General features: G+C 41.9%; 3 protein-coding genes across 4 annotated transcripts; all 3 read right to left on the bottom strand.

Annotated features, from left to right (window-relative positions):
• Positions 1-3,128: 3,128 nt before the first annotated feature.
• znf292a (zinc finger protein 292a) lies at positions 3,129-13,252 on the bottom strand. The gene is made up of 8 exons (XM_062470352.1): positions 13,076-13,252; positions 11,477-11,631; positions 11,190-11,268; positions 10,904-11,039; positions 10,579-10,781; positions 10,252-10,388; positions 9,773-9,914; positions 3,129-9,654 (listed from the first exon to the last, which is right to left on the bottom strand). Exons 1-8 carry the CDS (start codon positions 13,223-13,225, stop codon positions 3,577-3,579), a joined length of 7,080 nt encoding a protein of 2,359 aa, XP_062326336.1. The 5' UTR covers positions 13,226-13,252; the 3' UTR covers positions 3,129-3,576.
• A 469-nt stretch (positions 13,253-13,721) lies between these two features.
• cga (glycoprotein hormones, alpha polypeptide) lies at positions 13,722-15,089 on the bottom strand. Of its 2 annotated transcripts, none has more exons than XM_062469221.1 (4): positions 15,009-15,089; positions 14,791-14,902; positions 14,268-14,455; positions 13,722-14,035 (listed from the first exon to the last, which is right to left on the bottom strand). In XM_062469221.1, exons 1-4 carry the CDS (start codon positions 15,060-15,062, stop codon positions 13,958-13,960), a joined length of 432 nt encoding a protein of 143 aa, XP_062325205.1. In that variant the 5' UTR covers positions 15,063-15,089; the 3' UTR covers positions 13,722-13,957. The 2 variants fall into 2 exon arrangements, with proteins under 2 accessions (XP_062325205.1, XP_062325206.1); XM_062469222.1 differs by having other exon boundaries at positions 14,791-14,925; positions 15,009-15,083.
• A 955-nt stretch (positions 15,090-16,044) lies between these two features.
• LOC134027164 (5-hydroxytryptamine receptor 1E-like) lies at positions 16,045-18,310 on the bottom strand. The gene is made up of 2 exons (XM_062470355.1): positions 18,271-18,310; positions 16,045-17,450 (listed from the first exon to the last, which is right to left on the bottom strand). Exon 2 carries the CDS (start codon positions 17,331-17,333, stop codon positions 16,287-16,289), a length of 1,047 nt encoding a protein of 348 aa, XP_062326339.1. The 5' UTR covers positions 17,334-17,450; positions 18,271-18,310; the 3' UTR covers positions 16,045-16,286.
• Positions 18,311-19,122: the final 812 nt, after the last annotated feature.

Here is a 19,122-nt window from a genome sequence, read left to right as displayed (position 1 = left end):
TAGTAGCGATGTTGTGCAGGACAATACAGGCAAGGGTTATGTTGCATGCTTTCTGTGGTTCCGCTCTCAGGTAGTTAAGGCATGCAAAGCGCCTCTTAACCCTTGTGTTATCTTCGGGTCATTCTGACCCATCAGTCATTGTGACCCACCGTCGTATTGCGACAACTTCACCGCATACAAAAACAAAGTGAAGCATTTTCTTTGAACCGTTGGGCTGTCTCAGACCCCCCACATTGCAAAGGTTAACCCTCGTGCTGCCTTCGGGTCACATGACCCAAAGGTTCATAACGAACCATCGTTGTGTTTACCCAATTTTACCCAATAAAAAAACAAATAAAAATAATTTTCTTTTAACCTTTGCAATGTGGGGGGTCTGAGACAGCCCAACGGTTAAAAGAAAATGCTTCACTTTGTTTTTGTATGCGGTAAAGTTGTCGCAATACGACGGTGGGTCACAATGACTGATGGGTCAGAACGACCCGAAGATAACACAAGGGTTAAAAGAAAATGCTTCACTTTGTCTTTGTATGCGGTAAATTTGTCGCAATACGATGGTGGGTCACAATGACTGATGGGTCAGAATGACCCGAAGATAACACAAGGGTTAAAAGAAAATTATTTTTATTTGTTTTTGTATTGGGTAAAATTGGGTAAACACAACGATGGTTCGTTATGAACCTTTGGGTCATGTGACCCGAAGGCAGCACAAGGGTTAAGAACTCCATTTAAACGCTCAATTGCACATCTTGCTCTGCAATGAGCAGTGTTGAAGCGTGCCTGCGCCGGTGTATTTGCTGTTAGAAAAGGAGTCATCAGCCATGGTAGGAGTGGGTAGGCACTGTCTCCTAATATTATGCCATCCGGTCAGTTGGTTTGGAGGTCTCTATATAGAGCGCTCTGCCTCAGGATGCGTGCATCATGGACAGACCCAGGCCACTTGACAACGCAGTTGATGATGATGAGGTCAGCATCACACACAAATTGGACATTGATGCTGTGCCTCCCCTTTCTGTTTATAAACTCCCATTCATTCTCATGAGGTGCTTGTATATGCACATGTGTGCAGTCGATTGCTCCAATAGTATTGGGCATATTCCCCAAAAGAAAAAAGCTGCGCTTGGCCTGGGCATTCTGGTTGTCCTTTGGAAAAGAAACAAATTCATTGACCAGGCTGGCCAGTGCGATTGACACATCTCTCACCACATCACACACAGCTGATTTCACCACTCCCATATAGTCACCAACAACTTGATAGAAAGTCCCACATGCATAAAATCGGAGAGCAATGAGGATCTGGTCTTCCACAGACAGACTGTGACTCCTTTGGGTTCTGTGTTGAAGTTTTGGCCTGAGAAGGTTCACAAGGTACTCTATATCAGCCTTCCCAAAGCGAAACCGGACATACAGCTCCTCAGTGGTGTATTGCTCCAGTGGCTTGGTACGTTCAACATACACCCTTTGACGGTATCCTCTCCTGGCAAAGTGGTGGTGGCGGTGGACAACACCTGCCATTTCACTGTCTCTCTGTGAATCCTCTGAGAAAGGCTGATTTATATGGCTGTGTAGTTGGTCTTTTCAAACACACCTATTACAACTGATTGGTTTTGGCTTGTGTTCAATTGAGGCAATTGGACCCAAGGCCTATAATTGATGAACAATGTTCACTATAGTAAAGCAACGGAACCATGGACTCAAGAAGCTGTAACTTCACTGCTGCTGAAACCAATGCACTACTAGACGGTGTTCGGTGCCATTATGGAACAATAGTGGGAAGTTTTAATTCTGCTAAGGATACCAACAAAAAGAAAAATGATGTTTGGATTTTAATCACAGAAAATGTGAATGCCATAGGGTCTGGCCAGAGGAGGACCACAGACCAAATCAAATTGCGGTGGAAGAATCTTAAGGCCAGGGCAAAAACCCACAAACAGGCAACAAGCCATTTAAGAGGGGAGATTACACAGATGTGGTCCTCGACATCATTGGAGGTGAGAAGTCGCAAGCTCTCCATGGTATTCAAGGTGTTGTGGGGGATGGCGAGCCTTGGATTGAGGAGGAGAATCTGCCAGTTCCTCCTAAGGCTGATCCAGAGAGCGTATTTATATTGGATCTCAGCTCTGTTCCTGAGGAAGAATCATCAAACAAAGATGATGATGATTACAAGGCACTTCTGCAAAAAGAGACTGAAAGGGCAGAAGCACAGCTTCGTCTGGCAGAGGAACAACTGACTCTGACCAAACTGCAGCAAACCAAGGCCAGACTTGAGATCCGCCTCCTAAAGGCTACGCTCAGACAAGCTGGTCTCTCCACATCAGATGAGGAAGTCTGAAATTATTGTGGAGTATTTGACAGTCTTTTTTATTTATTCAATACATCTATATTTGAAACTTGTTATAAATATCCTCAATGTACAGTGTTTGTGTTGTAGGTCTCAGGTGAGCGGACTGCTGGAAGAGGATGGGGTGGGGTTTTTCTTGTTTTTAGTGTTTTTTAAATGTGTGTTTTCATTTCAAATAAAAATAAACTTATATTGACCCCACACTAGCTATTCTACTTGTTGCTCTTTACATATCTATTAGTTCTACATTGTGATTTCCTATCCTGTTTGAGCACTGGTTATCCTGATTTGGTGATCCTGAAAAGTTCTTATCCGGATCAGATTGATCCAATCCGATGTTGCTTTGAAAAACTGGCTCAAAAGTAAGATGGATTACGTGATCACGGATCGCAAAAAAAAGGATGACTAAATCCGGACCAATTTTATCCGGATTGAACCTTTTGAAAAACCGGGCCCTGGGTGTGAGACAAGTATGGTGCTGCAGGAAGGTGCCCACACATCATTACGCATGTATCAAAACAGGTCAATGAACATTAAGGTACTGCCATTATAAATGAACTTATTCCATCTAAGATCACAATCATTGAATGTATGTGTGGGCCTTTTGGTTATCGTGCATTTGAATGCAAATTCAAAGTAGTTTTGGATTAGTCTGACCATTGTTTTATTGTCATAATAAGAATCACCTCAGTGTGCTTATGAACGGAATGTAGGCAAGTGGGAAACCGGACAATGTTTTCTGAATGAACTAACCTGTTATGGACAATTGAACACATACACTAAGACTGTAGAAGTTTTACAAAAGCGACCAGTTACAGTTTATTGAACACTTTGTGGAAGACATGTAAATATTACAGATACTAGTGTTGGAAAGAAAATATATAAGAAAAATAAATACAAACACAACTTAAAAAATCCCATAGGGATATATAAAGACTTCTGTTTTTGCTTAAAATTCTCCGTTTAGCAAAAACAATTTTAGTACTAGAAGCATCATAAATACAAACATGTTCTAAAATCTATGTTCTATAGATTACCTGGTTCTTGTGACTAATAACATACATAATAAAATCGACTGTAGCATACATATCATAAGTATAAAATATTTTCATGGTCACCTGACCAAAAACTGCTAACTATTGGAAATCTGATGCGCTATGAACAGACCTGTCTGCAGCATGTTTCTTCTCAAATCCTGAGTGAGTGGAGAGTAAAAACATCCAGCTGTGAGCTATCCATCAACTATAGAGACACTTTTTTATAATTACCATGGGTCGCATGTCTTGAAGTTGTTTTAACAAATGTTCAGCACCATCTGAAAATGTTTTATCCATTACAATCTTAACATTAGTCACCGATTTGAGATTTAGAGGGTTTCTAAAGTCAACAAGGTTTTGGCAGATTTTGAATTCGTCAGGTATTTTGTTCATGATGTTAACAGTTTTCTGCTGTAAAGTTCGTTGCCGTTTCAAAGGCAGCTCGGTTGCAGAGCCTTCAGTCATTTTCCTTTTCGGAGTGTCGGGAGATTCTGTGGTGTCCAGAAACTGGAGGAAAGATTTGTCAAATCTGAGAGGCTTAACAGACTCTTCCTGCTCAGGCTGCTCCTCTATGAGTCCAGTAGTGCCGGGATCAGAGTTTTCAGACATAACAGTCGAGCGAGTTCTCGGTGTTGACCTCTTTTCTGTGCAGGCTGGTTTCTTCCGGGGACGACCTCTCCGTTTCTTCTCCTCCCCTGTGGACGCGATGGACTCGGAGCTCTCGTCGTTTGATAGCTTGGTCTCATCCTGGATGACGCCCTCCAATGACTCCTGCTCCTGACTAATGACCTTTGAACTCTCAGCGCCACTCTCATCAGGGCCTGACTGCTCTGAAGATGAGCTTGTAGACATGCCCTCGGATTTGTTAGCATCTTTGAACCTTGAACGTGAGAGCTTTTTACAGAAAATGAATTGGCTTCTCTGATCCTCAATGTACCGTTCTGTTAGGCCGTGAGTGGTGTAATGTCTGAATATATTCCTTTCAGCCCGTTCGACTGCATCACAGCCTTTTATCATACAGGGGTATTGCAAAGATGACTTTTTGGTGCACATGGCAGATGCTTCTTCATGGGATTTCAGAGAAGGCTTGCCAAAGCTAGTCCAATGTTCCGGTGTTCTACCATCTTTCTTCTTTGCAATTTTCTTCTTTATTTTAAATTTACTTTCAATATTCTCTTTGCCGTGATTTGGACTGACTTCTTCTGTTTTAACATGCTGTGTCTTAACATCACACACAAAATCATGTTTTTTCATGAGGTGACGAAGAAGGTTTGACCGCGTGGTGTAGACACGATCACAATCCTCATGCTCACATTTAAATGTCTGATCCACAGTTCCACTCTCTGAGATATTAATTTCCTTGTGAAAGTTCTTTATGTGCTCAATGTATTTATCCACAGAATCAAAGAAGAGCGTACATTGTGACCTGTCGCACTCGAACGTCCCTACCTTCATGCTAGACATCATGGCGGTAGCTTTGTCACGGGTGAATTTATGCAGTAATAGGTAATGTTGAATCAATCTTGTGATTCCCTGGAATATCCTCGAGCAATCTTTCACTTGACACCGGACTTCACTGTCATTGACCTCAGCATCTTGTTCACTAGTGGCATCAGCCTTCTCTGCACAGACTTCCCCTTGAGGGAGGGATGACTGATGCATAGCCCTGTAATGGAGGATTAGATTCTGCTGGATGGTGAACGCTGCAGAGCACCCTTCATGAACACAGCGGTATGGTCTATAGGGGCTGAATGAAATGTCACCCTCACATATTTTAAGGCTTATCCTTTTGCCTTTTTCCCTCTTTTTGACTCGACCCTTATCTTTAGATGGTGTGCCTTTTGAGCTGCTTGGTCTTTCTTGGGAGGGGTTCTGGTCCTGCTGGCTGGGCACTGCCTCTGTTGTCCGACTCAGAGCTGAAGGTTCCGACTTGATCTCACTCTCTGCTACAATGTTTATTTTATCTACCTTCTGCTCCACCTTTGGAGTGTGGTCAGCTTGCTGGACCGTCTCAGTTCTCTCCTCTGGGGTTTGCCCAGTTTTGAATTTTGATGCCAAGTCAGATGATGAACTGTCATAATTTATTGGACTTCTCTCTGTTGGCTGCACCTGCCCAACTATAACTTGCTGCGTGGGATCGGGTTCTGCATTTCCTGCTGGGATGTCTTCCAGGGCACTTCCCTCCTGATCCATGCCTTCCATAAGACCAGCAATAGCAATGTCAAGTGGCTCTTGTTTTATTATAGATGACCCTACTGAGGGCCCATTGTCATGACTATTACTACTCTCTGGCTCTGTGTCTGTGCTTGGATTACTTGACCGTTTCTTGCGAAGACCCAACTTCAACTTTAGTATCTCATCTTTTGACAGGCGGTGAACATTTTCATAATGTATTCTAAGGCCGGTACTTCGTGTGAACGTTTTTGGGCAAATCTGACAAGTATATGGAGCTAATTTGACTGGGGTTTTCTTCAATTCCTCAATCATCTCATTAGAGTAATCGTGCATCTTGCTAAGGTGTTTAAATAATGCCTCTTTTGTCATGCATCCATACTCACAGTTATCCTGTTCACACTTAAAAGGCTTGGGGCCCTTTTCCCGATGTTCCACTTCTTTTTTGACCTTCACTTTTGGAGTCACGCTTTTAAGATTTTCTGAGACTGCATCGTTGCGACTGAGAGTCTGCTCTGTCAAGCTTTTCTCCAGCATTTTCTCACGAGCCGCCTCAACTAGATCCAACTTCTGAAAAGCGTTTTGAATCTCCATGAGCTTGGTCTCTGGACATGCTGCATTAGAGGGTGTATCAGACCCGGTGTTAACAGCCAGGCTTCCATTGAACTCTGTGGTGTGGGAGGCATGGCCACCAGAAGTTGGAAGGGAATCCAGGGGTTTCTGTGCTTCCTGTTGGCCAATTTCAGAAGCCTTTGCAGTAGGAACATTGAGAGTTTCCTGCGTATAATCCCCATTTGACATATTATAAATTGCTCCATTAGTGTCAGGAACATGAGGATCATTGAGAAAGTCAAGAAATGATGTTGGCAAATCAGCAGTCAGGTCTACTTCATCCAGTGGTTTACACTGTGAGCGCTTGGATAAGTGACCTCCAAGAGACTTGGTACTTGAGAACTCTCTGAAGCACCTTCTGCAAATGACTTTCCCATCCTTAATAATAGCTGGCCATTTAGCCCTCTTGCTCTGCCTCCGTTTTCCCTTTTGCACCTCACTATCGCCAATTTTCTCCTCCGAAGGGGCAGCCTCAGACTCTGCATCATCTTCAAATGGGATATCTGCCTGTAAAGGTGGACTCAGCATGACATCTACAGAACTGTCGATTTGATGTTGAAAACTGGGTGTCACGTTCTCTGTGTTGATGATCTCCAGTGTGCCATGCAGTGTGATCTGGCTGTCATGGCCAATTTCTTTACTTGGGTTGTCAATTAGAGTCCTGGGACTGAGACTGGAAGAATCGTTAGAAACATAGGATGGGTTATAACTCCCCCCTGGCATGCTGTCAACCACTGTGATAATATCATTATCCATCTGGTCAGGCATATTGACATTGCTTTTTCTTATCAGGGAAGTATCCACACTATCTGGATGGACATCTGGATGCATAATCCCATATTGGTGTCCACCATTGTGCACTTGTACCCCATTATCCAACATTAAAGAGCTTGACACATATTGAGACATTTCATTCATCAAACTTGGTTCTGAACAACCATGTGGGATAGTACCACAGTGGATAGCAGCCATTAAATGCTCTTTGTCCCTCTCTGATGGGTGAACAGCTGGGGTTTGATAAGGCTCTGACTGCCAGTGGTTTAAGATCCTGGATGGGTAATCATTCATGTGGTAGGCATCTGCATAGCAATTGTTCACAGAAGATGTAGACCAGGCTTGAGACATGTCTGCATGCATCAGTCCAGTGGGCGTCTGTGTATTGCCCCATTGAGGGTACATGGAGTGGTTTATCATTGGAGTAATAGGCACTGGATCAGTGGAGACAGGAAAGCAAGGAGCGGGTGAGCTTGAACATGCAATTGGGTATTCCATCTGTTGCAGCCCAGTATTATTGCATAGAGGTGACAGGTGATGCTGTGTCCTGTCCTCTTGGCATGGTGAATCAACATCTGAAGCCTTGGATGACATCTTTTTTGCTGTTATCTTGACAACTTTATTGTATTTCTTGGCCAATTTCCATTTCTCAAAAATGTCAGGGTGAATTTTCTTTACATGCCTGGAAAGGCTTTTGTTGGTGCTGTAAGAGCGTGTGCAGTCCTCAAATGGACAGCTGTGAGCGTTCTCATCACTGCTAGAAACAGTAGGAGTGGTGGGGTACCCTACTAACGAAAAAGGGTTTTCACTCTTAATTGCTGGTGTGGGAAATATCTGTGGCAACACTTTCTGATAAACAGGGGGTACTCCATTATCAGGTTTCTCTTCCAGGTCCTGTTTCACATGTTTGGTTGTACAGGGATCCATGGGATTCTCACCATTTGCTGCCATAGCAGCATGGTGTGGTTGTGGAAGATGGGGATCTGGTCTGCCATCCCCCAGCTGTAATGCAGGAGGTGGAGTCAACGGGGTATAACACTTCTGTGGTTCGTTTGTGGGGCTCATAACAGAATTCAGCATGTTTTCAACTGAGTGTTTCACTCTCACAGGTCCCAGTTCTTTAGGGTGCTGCGGAGACCTTAATGTGTCTGATTTGAGGGCCCCTTCCCTCATGTAATCCTGTTCATTAATCCGTTCCAGGCGAACAAAGGCTGAGCATTTACCCTCTTTACTTGGGGAGTACTGGGTTGATGGTTCCATTTTAGGTTCAAGGTTGTTCTCATTAACGAGAGCATCATTTGGTCCATGGCTGTCCTGATGCTGCTTGAACTGGATCTGTGAATCAAAAGTCTTCCCACAATTTGCCATTCTGCAAGTGTAGGTAAGGTAATGCTGTGCCTCATGATCATACAGGAGATAAGCCTCGTTGAAAATCATCCCGCAATTAGGGAACATGCACTGCGCTTTGAATTCTGTATGTAGTCTCCTATGCATTAGGAGCTCAGAATTTGAGCTGAAGTTTGCTGTGCAATTCAGCTGTATGCAGAAATACGGCTTAGTGCCACAGTGCATTTGCAAATGATCATTGAGGTGCCTAACATTGACAAAGTGCCGACGACAATACTGGCACACTACCTTCTGCTTCTGTAACTCGAGGAAATGAGTGGCTTCTTCGTCATCTTTATGGGCTCTTACATGGCACATCAGATGACGGAAAAACTTGAAAACTTTGTTACAGTTGGTAACAGGACAGGAGCAGTCATCAGTAAACTCCTGATCACATTTGGGTGGAGGTTTCTGTGGACTGACTTGGACCAATGTGTCAGAACTGGTGTGATTTCCATCGCTTGAACTGGCCTCGACCTTCACGACAGTATCTTTGAAGCTTTTAGACTGGCTGCCTGGGGATTGTGGTGGCTTGCGTATTTTGCTCTGGGCTTTCATAGCTGCAAGTCTCTCTTTGCAAGATTGCTTTACATGTGATGCAACATGTGGATCCAAAACCTCCCTACTGTCAAAACTATCTGCACAAATCGGGCACATATAGACCCCATCCTTGAAATGCTTCTGTGCATGACGAACAATCCGGTGACCCAAGAACTCTTTGTCACATAAAACACAATACTGCATGTAGGCCTGCCAATTCCTAAACCTTGCAGAAACAAATCCCTGCTCCCTTAATTTCTTAGCTTCTCTATTTTTTTCTTTCTCATCAGTAATTTCATTCAGTTCATTTGTAGTGTTTGTAAGAAAATCCTGCAGGTCAGTGAATTCTGGGCCCTTGTCTGCTACCTCAGTCTCATAGTCATCAGTGTCATTAAGAGTGTCAATTGATGACACAATGGATGCCTCATCGCCCATCAGTGACAAGCAATTGCGCTTTAAGGTTCTCCAGTCCCAGAACTCTGGATCAAAAGGCCACTGTGTCTTCAAGGCTAACAGTAACTCGCAGCGTAGTGAATTGGGTACTGGTAGATTCTCCTCTTGATCCAGCTTTTGGTCTGGTTCATTGTAGAGTGATTCCACTGCGTAGTACGAGTCCACAGTAGGCTGGAGAAGGAACTCCGTCAGTTGGCATGCCCGTTTGACCTCTAGATCAATGGGCAAAAGGCAGGATATTGTTTTGCAGATGGTCACTTTGCTGTCCGTGTTGTCGCTGGAAGCCATCTGTAGAGCTTGTATGCACATCTCAATACATGCCGGCAGTCCTGTCCCCTCGGCCTGAAAACAACACACACAAAAAAGAATGAGTCATGGTGTAAAGGTTTGTTTGCGTGATATTGCTAAAAAAAGAAGAAAAAGAAGTATCATATACAAAGAGGGAAGAAGCACATTTCACCTCAGATTGGATCACTTTAATGAGGAAGAGAATGTGACACACACTCCTGGAGAGAAGGGCCATATTCCTGCACTGAGCGAGAAACATCTCTGCCGAGGATTCCACACGCATCACTAGCTTACTCCAGAAAAGAGTGAGCTCCCTTGAGATGAGAAAGTAAAAGCATTGGGAAGCAGGAAGAGAAAGTTCCCATTACAGACACACTGTGCTGAGTGCTGATAGTCTGATTCCCTAAAAAGTATATTTTCACAGCCAGCACTCTTATTAAATTATGTGTGGGTGATTCAAAAGGGTGCTTGTTTAATTTAGGCATCCACTTACTCAGTATTTGAGTGAGTATTTAAGTGATGACAGTGCTACCACTGTTAGTATTTCAGCATGATTGGGAAGTTGGGATCAGATTAAAAATCTTCTGTGATGAGTGGAAAGTGTTTGAGAGGGTAGGACGAGTGGAAAGTGTTTGAGAGGGTAGGACTCACCAGGCACAGTACATGTCTCCCTGGAGAAGCTGTTTCTTTAGGAACGCAGCGCACAAACAAAGAGCCTCTTTCTCCTCCCCTTCTGACTCTAGATTACATATCATCTCTAGAGCATCTTTACAGTCCACATGTGTAATCTGGCCAAGACAGAAAGAGAAAGTCTTATTTATAAAAAAAATAACATGACCATAATTAATGTAATAAAGTTGCTTTTAACAATGTAATGTATCATAATGAATGCAATGAGGTGCTGGTTGACCAAAACTTTTCACACACAAACAGTCATTCATATCATTAAATGGTATAATAAAAGCAAAACCTACTAACCTCTTCCACTAGTTGCTCTGGTGATTTTGTCATACAAATGCAAACCAGATATGTTTGCTTGAAGTTTCCTTTTCCTTCATATCCCGGGTACTCTGAACACACCTTGGACAGGACGGCAGCCTTCTCAATGCATCCACCTTTCATAAGGTGCTTTATGCGCATGTTAAGAAGTGTGGGACCTTCCAAATCCAAAAATTCATGAACTTTGGAAAACAGAAAACATATTTCAAACACAATTTCATAACAGATGGTTCAGCCTTGTATCTGAAGATAATGTTCTGTGTTTCCTGATTTTGCTTGAACATGGTTCAAACAAACAATTTACCTCTCTCAATCTCAGGCATGTCATTTGAGAGAATGCGGCTAAGTGTGGTGTTGGACCACACGCCATGCTCCTGAGCCAGAGCTGACAGCATGTGGAGCTGCATGTTGCCACTTTCTTGTAAAAAGTTGTGTGCCAACTACAAAGGACAGGAACTGGTTAATTCAATCATAAAGCAATGATATTGATCGAGAAACTACTTGTAACATTTTCCAGCCTCATTAGCCTACTTTTCTGTTTTGACTTTCACTAAGCGTTCTAGTCACAGAGCAGCAGTAGGGACACTGACCTTCACAGAGGACTGGAAGTCCTCCCATAAGACACCAGGTACAGGCTCTGGCAACAAGAGCAGCAACTCCACACAGCTCCTGCATGTGTTGTAACACACATTAATACACAGTTAACAGCATATTTTGAGTTACTCGCTTGTTTGCTTACATTTAAAAGGTTTAGATTACTCTATTGCAGTTCTTCATGAATACAAAAAATGGGAATCTTACAGTAATAGAACAAAAATTGGTCTCCACTCTGTCTCACAACACTATATATTGACCAAATCATCATATTGTTACTCACAGTGTTAGCTTTTCAAGTACAAGTGGCACATTTTCACATTCGGAGGAGAGACAAGGAGTGGCCTTTGCATAGCTGAGTATGGCCAAGGTGTAAACCTCCAGCAAAGGCAGTGGATCCTCATCTGTCTTCCACCGTCCTGCATGTTCTACAAGGACCTAAAAGCCAGATAACCCAATCATGACAGCCTGAATGACATAGGCCTACAGAATTAAATTTAAGAAAAATCTTTGAGGTTGCTTTGACACCTGATTAAAAGGGGAGTTAACCATCTTGCATATACAACAATAATTATTCTACTCCTAAACCTAAATTATCCAAACATATATAATTATATTTTTAAATCCGTAAATCCAAATTAAATTGTGTATAATTAACTTCATAAAATCAACTTTAGGTATTAAGTAGGTCATTTTACCAAATCGATCATGAAAGCACAATATGCATGCCTAATTTTCAAGCAATAAAGCACTTCATACATATCTACAAACAGTTGAAGCCACAATGGAACAAGAAAAAGTATTGAGCCAGGATCTGAAGGAGGGGAAGAAAAAACAACCTTTTTTCCCCCCCTTCCCCCTTTTCTCCATCTCTGTAGGAAAGGAAGCCTAGCAGACATTATATGGGTGTGACCCCTGATTCTTTCTTTGGAGGCAATATTCAAGGATCAAACTAGAATAAATGTTCCTTCACAGCAATCCAGTGTACATGTTGATCTCTGATAGCCTCAAAACTAACAGGAGCCCCCTGGGGCAAGTCAGCACAACAGCATGCATGAGTTTATTTAACCCCAATGGGTTTCTTAAAGACATATCTATTTGCTATTAAATACCATTGTGCATCTTTCATAATGTTATCGAAATAAAAGCTTAATTTCCTTCATTTGTCAACGTCACATGCTCGTCAAAATGTGACCAGATGCTGTCTGGTTGAACACATCTGTGTGGCAAATGTCCCCACTTTTCCACTAAACTGCAATAAATTATATTCATAAAGTCACACAAGTAATTTACCCACAAACACAATAAAATGATATGCTTTGTATATTTAAAATGGAAAATCACCTCATGAGGCCTATTCTTGGCACCTATATTGATCTGGCTGAGCACAATGGACAAATGGACAGATGTTGAAGGAGCTGACCTACACCGCTTTATTTCGGACAGGCATGACCATATAAAGCGAAAATGTTCTCGTAACTCACATAGATCGTCAAAAAACAAGTTCACTATTGCACTAAAACCAGCCTGACTACTCATCCATCTTTGCACGGCATGATCACAGGGAGCCTGCAAAGCAGTTAGCTAACTACTAGCTAACTACTAGCAACACAAGCTTTGTAAAAATGAATGATGCTTGCACACGGTATTTAGTAAAAGCTTATACAATGCATCGTCAGATACTATAATGTACATATTCTTTAAAATTATAATATTGGAGCGGTGAACACAAGCTATTATATTTGTCCTTAACGTGGTTCGCTTGCTAGCTGCAGTAGCTACATTGTTGTAGCTAACTAGCTAGCTAACGTACACGCGCATCTTCGGCCAGGAAGCTGTGTAGCTGACCACCTAGGATGGGTTGGTGAAAAAAAATGCTTACTTTGCAGAATTCCTGGCAGTAATGCAAAGAAGCCTCCAACGTTGATATCGGGCTCTCTTTTAATATTGTAGTTAATTCTTGGAACTGTTCTCGAAGCACCTCGATAGCTTTCCGTGTATCATATTCCTTCTCTGTCTCTCCCTCCGCCATCTTCACAACAATCACGGCCGCGTACGCACATATGTACGCTGCCAGGCTTGCACACGCACGGACACGCAAGGGGGGAGGGGAGCGCAGAGGCTGCTGTTACTGCTCCACATTCTTTGATATCAACAAAGCATCAGTGACCTTAGAATGACATCCTGATGAAGAACACACCTATCTGTAGAGCTTTAATGATTATTTGGTATTTTGCATGAGTTTGTTCGTTGCCCGGACATGTTGCAGGCTTTTGATTATCAGTTGATACAAATGTTATGATATATTGATGTGAAAAGATGGATATAGTATGTCCTCAAGTTGTCCTATTTCTATAATATAGGAGTATGGTAAAGTTGACAAATAAGTCTGTATGATTGGTCAATGTATAAGATATAACATTATAACATGAACATATAACACACAACATATAATATAACACTAACATAGAAGTGATGTAACATGAGAGTAGCCTATGATCCAATATAGGTAAAACAAAATGTGCAGGTTAGTTTGAGTTGGATTATGTTTTTATTTCACATAGCGCAGTCTACACTGATTTTATCAACACAATACAATTTATCAGTCACAAACAATCACTTTATATCACAAGAACTAGGCTACATATTAGAGTGTTTTAAATATTGTCAGCACACTGAGGGTAAAATAATTGTTGTCTTTGTGTCATAAAGACAACTGATGTCGCCAAGCTACGATGAGGACATCCCCAATTTTCCCTCATGCTTATGGTGACTTGTGATAATAGCAAGTGCTGCAGTGACACTCTGTGTGGTTCCTCAGAATGACATTTTCTATGATCACCTAAGAGACAGAAACAAGGAAAGAGTTGAGTTTTACATATAAAGTATTTTCTATCCCTCCTATTGTATCCTAAGTCGATGCAGGTGCAAAAATGAGTAAAAAGACATTGTTCTATCCAGAAGACAAGAGCCCTTGGAACAATTTGCTGTTACATAAAGATAATGGTATTACAAATGCATACATACACATACTGTTCACACTGTCACTTTGTGAGACTGAAAGTTGTCCTTACCGGTTTGCCCTCTTTTGCGACACAGCATGTAGCTTCAGATGTGATGTTCTTTGGGACTAGCATGGCCTTCTTGGACCTGAGGGGTGTTGGGTAAGCTCTGGAGAAGCAACAGCCCACACACTGAAAGATTGGGGCATCAGCACGTGAAAACGCAGTGTTCTTCTTTAATTTGCATTCCTCACAGCCAACTATGACAGAAGGAAAACAATTTGGATTTAGAGTCAAGACCATGAATAAACAATGATCTAGAAACCAACCATGCATGGTTAGAACTGGATAAGGCTTACAAACAATATTATGTAGCACTTGTGGCTGCCTACAACTCAGATCTTGAAAAGCTCAACTCTCTGTGACTGCAACATGATACACTGAGAGTTGTTTGCTTCTAGTTTACCTTGAAGACAAACAGCTGTTAAATTTAACCCTAGATGAACACAATCTGTTGTCCTTCTAGACAGCCCTATTCCCACCAATGTGCCCTTATACACTTCAATCAGAGTCCCAACTTGATGTCTGAACTTACTGTGTGCCATGTCACCGTTAGGGTAGGAATCTGCAATGTAAAGTAGTGCTGTCAGTATGAGAAGAGACACTCCAGTTGATTTCAATGAGAACAACATGGTCGCAGAGATAACCTGAGAAAACAAACAGACAGACACTGCAAAACAGAGATATTTCTTATTAAGTATTCCCCACTAACTGTAAAACAATTCATTGACGGCTTGAGACAAAGTCAAATACCTTCCTTTGTGCTGTTGTGGGAGCCAATTTAGTGAACACATTGGGTTCATCCATGCATTTTTATATCAGTGTTCCTCCGCCCATGTGCTTGGCTGGGATTAGATAAAACCCCTCCCCCCATATCAGTGATCTCTGTTAGTCAGTGACCATTTAGATACCTGCCTGGTAATCCCTTTAGTGAAAATAACAAACTATCTCAAAAGTCACACACATGCTCCTTATCCTTCCATCATGATTATGAATGCTGTTTTCAATCCCTGAAACAGATGGGTTGTTACCGGGTAATCGTGCAGTCACACAGTATGGGTCAATAGTTTTATTATTGGTCAATATCAGAACAAAAGAACTGTTCAAAGGATTATGAGTGTGTTTTAACTACATAATCTTGGGACAGAATAGTTTACGTAATGAATGGTTATGACTGTGATGTTACTTCCCATAGAGGCTAAGTATATAATTTACGTCAGGGTTGCATCTCAGTGCTGTCTTTGTTTAAATTCATGCAATTGTGTTAATAGGTGGCGTATTTGAAGCATGCTAAGCACTTTATATTTATTTCAATATGTATGTTTAAAGGCGAAATGAAAATATTTTTTGTTATTTTGCTTTTCATTTTAATTAATGTGCCTACTCGGTTAAAGCCCTTTTTGAGTTTCAGACTTCGGGGCAGGGATAATGTTTCAGTCCATTTGCAGGAGTATCCATCTGTCTATATCTGATTTGAAATGCCAAGGATGAATATTAATTTTCTTCACTATCTCTTTACCTTTCAAAATACAGTTGTTTTTACTTCTTGTGGCCTTGGTTGCGTTGGTGACTAGGCCTTGGCATAAGGCTAATGTAACTCAATAGGTATTGAGGATGACACATGGAATCTCTGAGATTTAAGGGATTTTTAGCTTATGGTGCAACTCATGTCATGGCCCTTTTTTCACCCTGACTTGGTCCTTTGTGTAACCAAAATGTTTGTTCTTTAGTACAGAATTGAGAGGATTTTTTCATGTGTTGTACGTGTATATTTATTAAAGAAGGTACATTTTATCAAAAGTAATACAATTTTGTCATTTTATCACAGTTTTTACCTTTCTAAACAACATAGAATGCTCCAAATATAAACAGTTGCATTACGCACACAACATGAATAAACTATCTTTCTCTCTCTCTCTCTCTCTCTCTCTCTCTCTCTCTCTCTCTCTCTCTCTCTCTCTCTCTCTCTTTCTCTCTCTCTCTCTTTCTCTCTCTCTCTCTCTCTCACACACAAAAATAACCAATGTAGCACTATGTCATCCTTTTGTGGGGCCTGAGAAGTTTTCTAAAAGCTTGCTTGAAGTCCTGGTTGAAGCTAGTGTAGAGGAGAGGGTTAATGAGTGAGTTAATGTACCCCAGCCATGTAAGGAATTCACACACCTGGGGTGAGGCCTGCTGTAGGACCCGAAGGCCCACCAGCAGCTCCCTAAGAAAGAAGGGCAACCAGCAGAAAACAAAGGCACCTATAATTAGTCCCAGTATCCGGGCAGCCTTTCTCTCTCTGGAGGTGCAAATCTGGGTTCTTTCACAGGAACTCTTTTGCACCATCTGACACACAGTGACAGGAGCTTTGAGCCTTTGGAGTTCCGTTGGATGCTTGGGGTCAGTTGTGGGCAATTCGTACATGCAGTGGGACTGTACCGAGTGGCAGCCATGCAAGAGGCTCTCTCCTCTGGCTCTTCTCTCGCAGAGGGTCCTTGACCTTCTCTGCCTGTGGTAAAGTGTCCTGGCTGCTATGAAGATCCGGTAGTAAAGAACCAGGATTAGGACTAGGGGAATATAGAAGGCCCCAAAGGTGGAGTATATTGTGTAGCCAATGTGATCATGCTCTATAACACACTGAGTTTCATTTCCCATTACACTATTTTTATCAAGTTTATACCTCCAGAATAGAGGAGGCACAGAGATGAGAATGGCGATAGTCCATACAATAATAACCATGATGGCCGCGTGGCGGGGGGTTCTCTTGTAGGCATACTCTAAGGCATTGGTGATGGCCCAGTGTCTGTCCAGGGCAATAGCACACAGGTGCAGGATGGAGCAGGTGCAGCAGGTCATGTCCATGCTCAGCCAGGCCTCGCAGACTACAACACCCAGCAACCACTTCTCTGTGGCAATGTAGAGGATGCTGAGTGGCATTACCAAGATGGCTACCAGGAAGTCTGTGGATGCCATGGAGCAAATCAGGTAGTTGGCAGGGAGTTGCAGTTTTTTGGTGGTCAGGATCACCAGTATGACTGAGCCATTTATTAAAGCAGTGAGGGAAGTGATGACGCTTAGTACAATCACTACCAGCATTATGAGATCCCTGGGGTAAGTACTTTGTCAGTAATAGTTTTAGATTTGTATTTGGCCCAAGCCTTGGGCCATTCACTTATGCTCTTGTCCTCACGCACTCCATTATATTAAAGGTACCTAGGGAGAGAAAGGTTCAAGACAGTGTTATTAAAAGATCTTACAAGATGCGTAGATCTGGTGCATTTGAGAAGCAGAAGCGTATGTTAACAAGATGAGTGTATGTATCCAATGTCAGTTGAATACAGTACAATTTTATGACAAAGTAATTAATTAGTGAAACATTATTAGTAGGTTGGCATTCATTTTTATATGCACCAAATTCTTACAGGTTTCTGACAGGGACTGAGATGAAATCTCTCCACATGGTGGCACAAGAGATCCATGAATCACAAACTACTATATTTACACAACCATCAGGTTTTAACACTGAACAAACATATTGGTTATAAATTGAATAATCATAAAATATGGAATCCAATATTACATGCAAGGCACTGTTCTAGTTTTTGATGTTGAACAGCAACAAAACAACATCATCTAATTTAATTTGTTTGAAAAAAAGGTGTAGCTTACATTGTTTTTGTAAACTGAGGGGTATTTTCAAAGATGAACACCATATTTACAGATTTCACCATATTCACGGTAGGCTACTTTACATTTACATTTAGTCATTTAGCAGACGCTCTTATCCAGAGCGACTTACAGTAAGTACAGGGACATTCCCCCCGAGGCATGTAGGGTGAAGTGCCTTGCCCAAGGACACAACGCAATTTGACACGGCCGGGAATCGAACTGGCAACCTTCAGATTACTAGCCTGATTCCCTAACCGCTCAGCCACCTGACTCCACCCTACTCCACCCCTACTTTGAAGGGGTGGAGTAGGGTTTAAGTTACTAAAGTGAATATTATCAAAGAAAATTAAACGGACAAATATACCATTATCTGCTCATTTGAAAGGTGAACTTCCCTATGCAAATCATTGTCAATGCCCTGATGGAACAAAGGATAGATACAAAATATTCATAATGCATATAGTATCTTGACCACAAATACAATGGTTGATCTGTTTGAGTTGTTTTGAAGAGAAACCAGAGAGATGTTTTAACATTTCTCTTAAGGTGGGTGGGATCAACAGGGATCCCATGATTCGTACATATGAGCTGCATCTCAAGTCATTTCTTTCAAATATGTGAGTGGACCTAATAAAACTAATCCAGTCTGAAGGATGACAAGAAAGACAATGTAATTTGGAACACTGTAAAGTGTTATTACAGACCATTGAGACTGATACATGGATTCTCAACAACTAAGATATCAGTTGTTGAGAATCCATCGAAAATAAAGTATATTTTCTAGGTATATCTTCAGGCAAGTAGCGGCAGGCAGTCTATCCATGCTTTTTAATTTTCACACATTATACAAGAACTGTAAAAGTCAACATGCAAAACTAAACAACAACTTACCCTCTGATTAACTCCATTCACATTTAATATAGTCCTGCAATTTTAACAAATGCCCATATGTTTCAATGCGTGCAACCCTGTGTATTTGTTAGCTTTTGTCGCGGCTGCGCGTGTGTCGGCACCTGGACATCGTCACACATCGGTTCAATGGAATGTAAGAGAGCGAGCGCTTATAGAGCGCAGAGGTTTGACACCCTCCACCTCCCCGAGCGCCAATGAGAGGGCAATTTATCGAATGGATTCTGACGACAGTGCTCTTTTTTTCCGGAGGTGACATTCCTCTGTAGCTTGAGATGTTAATAACATGGACATATCTGTTGTAGGC

Source organism: Osmerus eperlanus, chromosome 9 (genome assembly GCF_963692335.1).
Source record: "Osmerus eperlanus chromosome 9, fOsmEpe2.1, whole genome shotgun sequence".
NCBI classification, from domain to species: Eukaryota; Metazoa; Chordata; class Actinopteri; order Osmeriformes; family Osmeridae; genus Osmerus; species Osmerus eperlanus.
The sequence above is the reverse complement of the archived record's forward strand: the minus strand, read 5'-3'. Positions and strand labels throughout refer to the sequence as shown.